This window comes from Thermobia domestica, chromosome 4 (genome assembly GCF_964235325.1).
Source record: "Thermobia domestica chromosome 4, izTheDome1.hap1.1, whole genome shotgun sequence".
In the NCBI taxonomy this organism is placed as follows: Eukaryota; Metazoa; Arthropoda; class Insecta; order Zygentoma; family Lepismatidae; genus Thermobia; species Thermobia domestica.
In genome coordinates, this window is record NC_137457.1 from 297,948,391 (window position 1) to 297,954,390 (window position 6,000).

Genomic DNA, 6,000 nt, shown 5'->3' on the forward strand with positions numbered 1-6,000 from the left:
TAATGATTTACCCAAAGAACAATTACCAATTATTGATATGACAATAAGAAATGTACTCCTCCCAAAATTAAATATTGGTACACAAATACACCTGTGTCTTATGAAAAAGTAATAAATCCTGTACTTATTCAATAATAAAGCCGGTCAATAACATTTAAATTTTGAATATTTGGCCATAAGAGGAATACCAATGGGTCCTAGAAAACGTTTACCGAATTTTGTTATTTGATAATTCCCAAATTTAAAAGGGAACATAAACATATAAAGGTAATAAACCATATAACGTGCTAAATAGGTGTCAATAACCTCCGAAATTCGATTTTTGGTAGTTCTTTACCCATGAAAGGGAACGATGTGGACCATTCAAATTTATAGTGGTACATATTGAAGTCCTGTACTATGATACCAAATGCTTATATTAAAACAATTTCTAAAACCGAGTGGATGAGCCAAGATACCCCTCCCAAATTTTTCAAGGGGTGCGTCAATGTACCCATGTCTTATGATAGGAAATGAATCCATATACATGACCATATAACCATATAAGGTAATAGAACCTCCATCAAAGGGAAGAAATTGGGCCAAAAACCAAACGCATGGTACAACATATTGCTTATGTTTATATTTTAGTAATTTTTACCCATGAAAGGGAACAAGATGGACCACCCAAATTTATCATGATACATGTTGAGGTCATGTACTATGATACCGAATGCTTAAATTGGAAAATTTCCAAAATTTAAGGGGATATGGAATGGACCCCTATACATGATCATATAACCATATAAGGTAATAGGACCTCATCCAAGGGGATAAATTGAGCCAAAACCAAACACGTGGTTGTACTAAAATTTGGCAATTTCGTACCCATCAAAGGAAACGTGGTAAACCACCCAAATTTATAGTAATATATATTAGGGTTCTATACTATAATACCAAACATGTAAAAAGGGGCAATTTCCAAAATTAAAGGGGTGTGCCAAAGTACCCCTCCCAAATTTTTAAAGGAGTGCACAAATGTACCTATGTCTTATGATAGGGAATAGACCCCTATACATAATCATATAACCATATAAGGTAATAGAACCTCATCCAAGGGGATAACTTAGGTAAAACCAAACACGTGGTACAACGTATTGCTTACGTTTATATTTTGGCAATTTGTACCCCTAAAAGGGAACGAGGTGGACCACCCAAATTTATCATAATACATGTTAGGGTCCAGTACTATAATACCAAATATATAAAATGAGCAATTTCTAAAATTTAAGGGGTGGGCCAAAGTACCCCTCCCAAATTTTTAAAGGAGTGCACAAATGTACCTATGTCTTATGATAGGGAATAGACCCCTATACATAACCATATAACCATATAAGGTAATAGAACCTCATCCAAGAGGATAAATTGGGCCAAAAGACCAAACACGTGGTACAACGTATTGCTTACGTTTATATTTTGACAATTTTGTACCCCTAGAAGGAAACGAGGTGGACCATCCAAATTTATCATAATACATGTTAGGATCCGGTACTATAATACCAAATGTTTAAATTGGGCAATTTCCAAAATTTAAGGGGTGGGCCAAAGTACCCCTCCTGGGGTGCACGAATATACCCATATCTTATGAAAGGTAATGGACCCCTATACATGACCATATAACTATATAGGATAATAACACATCATCAAAGGGAATAAAATCGACCAAAAACCAAACACGTGGTATAACGTATTGCTTACGTTTATATTTTGGCAATTTTGTACCCCTAGAAGGGAATGAGGTGGACCATCCAAATTTATCACGATACATATTAGGGTCCTGTACTATAATACCCAATGTTTAAATTGGTCAATTTCCAAAATTTAAGGGGTGGGCCAAGGTACCCCTCCCAAATTTTTAAAGGAGTGCACAAATATACCCATATCTTATGAAAGGTAATGGACCCCTGTATACGCCCATATAACTATATAAGGTAATAACACCTCATCCAAGGGGATAAATTAGGTCAAAAAACCCCGAAATTTGAATTTTTGGCAATTTTTTACCCATGAAAGGGAACGACATAGACCCCGAATACTGATAGAGGTACATACTAAGGTCCTAGGCTACCATACCAAATTTTTAGATTTGGCAATTTCCAAAATTTAAGGGGGGTGGGGGTCCTATGTACCCCTGCCAAAATTTTCAAGGGGTGCATTAATGTACCTATGTCTTATGAAAGGAATGGACCCCTATACATGACCATATAATCATATAAGGTAATAGGACCTCATCCAAGGAGATAAATTAGGTCGAAAACCAAACACGTGGTACAACGTATTGCTTACGTTTATATTTTGGCAATTTTGTACCCCTAAAAGGGAACGAGGTGGACCACCCAAATTTATAGTGATCCATATTAGCGTCCTATACTATAATACCCAATGTTGAAATTGGGCAATTTCCAAAATTTAAGGGGTGGGGCAAGGTACCCCTGCCAAAATTTTCAAGGGGTGCATTAATGTACCTATGTCTTATGAAAGGTAATGAACCCCTGTATACGCCCATATAACTATATATGGTAATAATACCTCATCCAAGGGGATAAATTAGGTCAAAACCCCCCGAAATTTGAATTTTTGGCAATTTTGTACCCCTAAAAGGGAACGAGGTGGACCACCCAAATTTATCATAATACATATTAGGGTCCTGTACTATAATACCCAATGTTGAAATTGGGCAATTTCCAAAATTTAAGGGGTGGGCCAAAGTACCCCTCCCAAATTTTTCAAGGGGTGCACAAATATACCCATGTCTTATGAAAGGTAATGGACCCCTATACATGACCATATAACCATATAAGGTAATAACATCTCATCAAAGGGGATAAATTGAGCCAAAAACCAAACACGTGGTACAACGTATTGCTTACGTTTATATTTTTGGCAATTTGGTACCCCTAAAAGGAAACGAGGTGGACCATCCAAATTTATCATAATACATATTAGGGTCCTATACTATAATACCAAATGTTGAAATTGGGCAATTTCCAAAATTGAAGGGGTGGGCCAAGGTACCCCTCCCAAATTTTTAAAGGGGTGCATTAATATTCCCATGTCTTATGAAAGGTAATGGACCCCTGTATACGCCCATATAACTATATAAGGTAATAACACCTCATCCAAGGGGATAAATTAGGTCAAAAACCCCCGAAATTTCAATTTTTGGCAATTTTTTACCCATGAAAGGGAACGACATAGACACCCAATACTGATAGAGGTACATACTATGGTCCTAGGCTACCATACCCAATTTTTAGATTTGGCAATTTCCAAAATTTAAGCGGGGTGGTCCTATGTACCCCTGCCAAAATTTAAGGGGTGGGCCAAGGTACCCCTGCCAAAATTTAGAGGGGGTGGTCCTAGGTACCCCTAGGTCATTGACCTTTGACCTATGACGTCACAAAAATTTTTGCTGACTCGGCTGGACATACGTCGGGGCCTACTACTTGCAAAAGTCTCACTAAATGAAAATTTGTATTTCTCTCTAATCTGGTACAGTTAGTAAAATTTTAATATTTTTTAATATTATGCTGTAAAATAAGAAGCAAAGTTTTGTATTCGCCTATGTTTTGCTTTGTTTTTTGGTTAACATTTTATTAGGTGCTTTTTGGTTAATATTTTTAACAGTTGAAAATAATAGAACTTGTGAACCAGTTTATTGATTTCTTATTTCTAAAACTTTCGTTCAAAAAATCAGTCACCATTTGGTTGCAAACCGAAATACGAATTGATAAAATTTATCTACTCATACTTGTCAATCAAAGGTGATCGAACGGTAATTGAACTGATCATAAACTGGAATGTATATATCTAAATATTACACTTTCCCCTCCTATCAGTAAACATATTAATTTGAAAAAAGGAAACAAGTTTGTTATAGCTGCTAAAAATAGATATTCCTGCATGAGATGACCAGTGATTGTAAATTACAAAATATTCGTACTTGACAATTTGCATGCGATAAAACGGAAAAGCTAAGTAAGAAAGTTAAGCATTTATTTCTCTCGTACTATGACAAAAACACTCCCAGTCCCGCGAGATCGGTTGGTTGGTTCAAGAGGTATGGAGTAGGGATGGCCAGATCCGGATATTTTTGGATTCGGATATCCGGATCCACTTGGGTCCGGATATCCGGACACTGGATCCGGATCCGAGATTTCGGATCTTGGATCCGGATCCGAAAATCCGGATATTGGATCGGATCCGAAAATCCGGATCTTGGGTCCGGATCCGAAAAACCAGATCTTGGGTCCGGATCCAAAAAATCGGATCTTGGGTCCGGATCCGAAAACCTAGTAAATTTTATATATATTTTATACATATGGATATTTTAGTTCTGGGTCTGAATCTAAGGCCTAAAATATGCAAAACAGGAGTCTGAATCTGAACTTCGAAATTTCGGATCTGGATCCAGGAACCGAACATCCAGATCCGGATCCAAGATTCGAAACTTCGGATCCGGATCCAAGATCCGAAACTTCGGATCCGCATCCAAGATCCGAAATTCCGGATCCGGATCCAAGATCCGGATATTATAGAATCCGGATCCGGATCTTATAGGATCCGGATATCCGAGATCCGGATCCGTCTGGCCATCCCTAGTATGGAGTCACAAACATAGTCACTTTCATTTTTATCAACTGCACTAAGCATTTACTAACAAAAAACGTATAGTGCGTTCACTCAACAGGAGTGCAGTTCGGCAAATTTCTTTCAAGTTCCCATGCTTATTTTCACAACAGCATCCCTTCCTCCCTCCATTCTTCTTTTGACCGCATTTGCGGGGTTGCAACGTCTTAATACAGACTGTGTCTGTTCTTTCTTCCCAGTACTATGGCTAATACGAAACAGATTTCACGCAAAATGTAAGAACAAGGAAACTGGTCTTGGAAACAGAGAGTCGAGTCGAAACTAACTTACAGGACAGCATTTGGAATTGTGGCAAATAAAACTCCACGTGGAGTCGACAATCGACTGCCAATTGTTTGAAATGATAGTTCTCGTTGGCCTTTTTGCTATCGGGGATGTTTCCCACAAGATCCCTCCGACGATGACATATTTGTGGCACAAGCCACCACACGTAGAAGATGGCATTCTTTACATACGAACAGCATTTCGGTTGAAGATACGAAGTATATAATCAATAATTCTGATAATTGAAAAAAAAAAAACTCTTATAGGCTGAGAAACTTTGGAAGGCCTTCAGATAGAATTTATATGAGGCCCATGTCCTTTATCCTGTTTCTCCATCTATGACTAACATATTTGATTATAATCCATTCTCCTAGTGTTACCACTTTTGATTATATTTTAATTATAAGAAGTTAATATGGTTATACATATACCTAAATATTTTATAAAGTATAATATTTAAAAGGAAAACTTACCAAAACTTTGACTTATCCATATACCCAACATATCGAGTTGCAGAAGTCGATAATAGATGTCAGCTCCTCCGTCCAGGTTCATGAACAGATGATAGATGAAGCTGCCGATCCACGGTGCCACGCTACCCACGATGTGGCACCACGGAAGAAACGTCATCTGCAGTTCATCCCAACGGATCATCTGAGGAACACAAACCAAAATGTAGACGATGGGGATACCTAGCAAATAAAGATAAAACCAACATTACAATCAGGAATCACATTAGTAGTAAAAGACCATGCAAAAAATTTTGTACTCAGCAAGTCAGGAAAAATATTGTATAGACTATGTTATACAGAATAGAAATAAAATTCTGTGGTTATTTTACATTACTCATATATACTCTTAATATATCCTAAAATTATCCTTAATTATAGACAAATAAGTAATGAGGGCTAAAAGAACTCAAATTGCGCAAAAAAGATCAAAAATAAATAAGATTTTTGAACCCAGTACTGTGACAAATATTGTTAACGGCAAACGCGCATTACCATTACTGAGCGTGTGGCATTGTGACTATAGGCATGTATGTGG

At 37.2% G+C, this 6,000-nt stretch overlaps 1 protein-coding gene across 1 annotated transcript in view; it reads right to left on the reverse strand.

The window, feature by feature from the left end:
• Nucleotides 1–5,640, reverse strand: part of LOC145684226 (progestin and adipoQ receptor family member 4-like) — a 39,491-nt gene extending 33,851 nt beyond the window's left edge. The window contains exon 1 of the mRNA XM_081756316.1: nt 5,427–5,640. Within this exon, the coding sequence (XP_081612442.1) occupies nt 5,427–5,607 (181 nt within the window). The 5' untranslated portion in view covers nt 5,608–5,640. The remainder of the gene's footprint in view (nt 1–5,426) is intronic.
• Nucleotides 5,641–6,000: the final 360 nt, after the last annotated feature.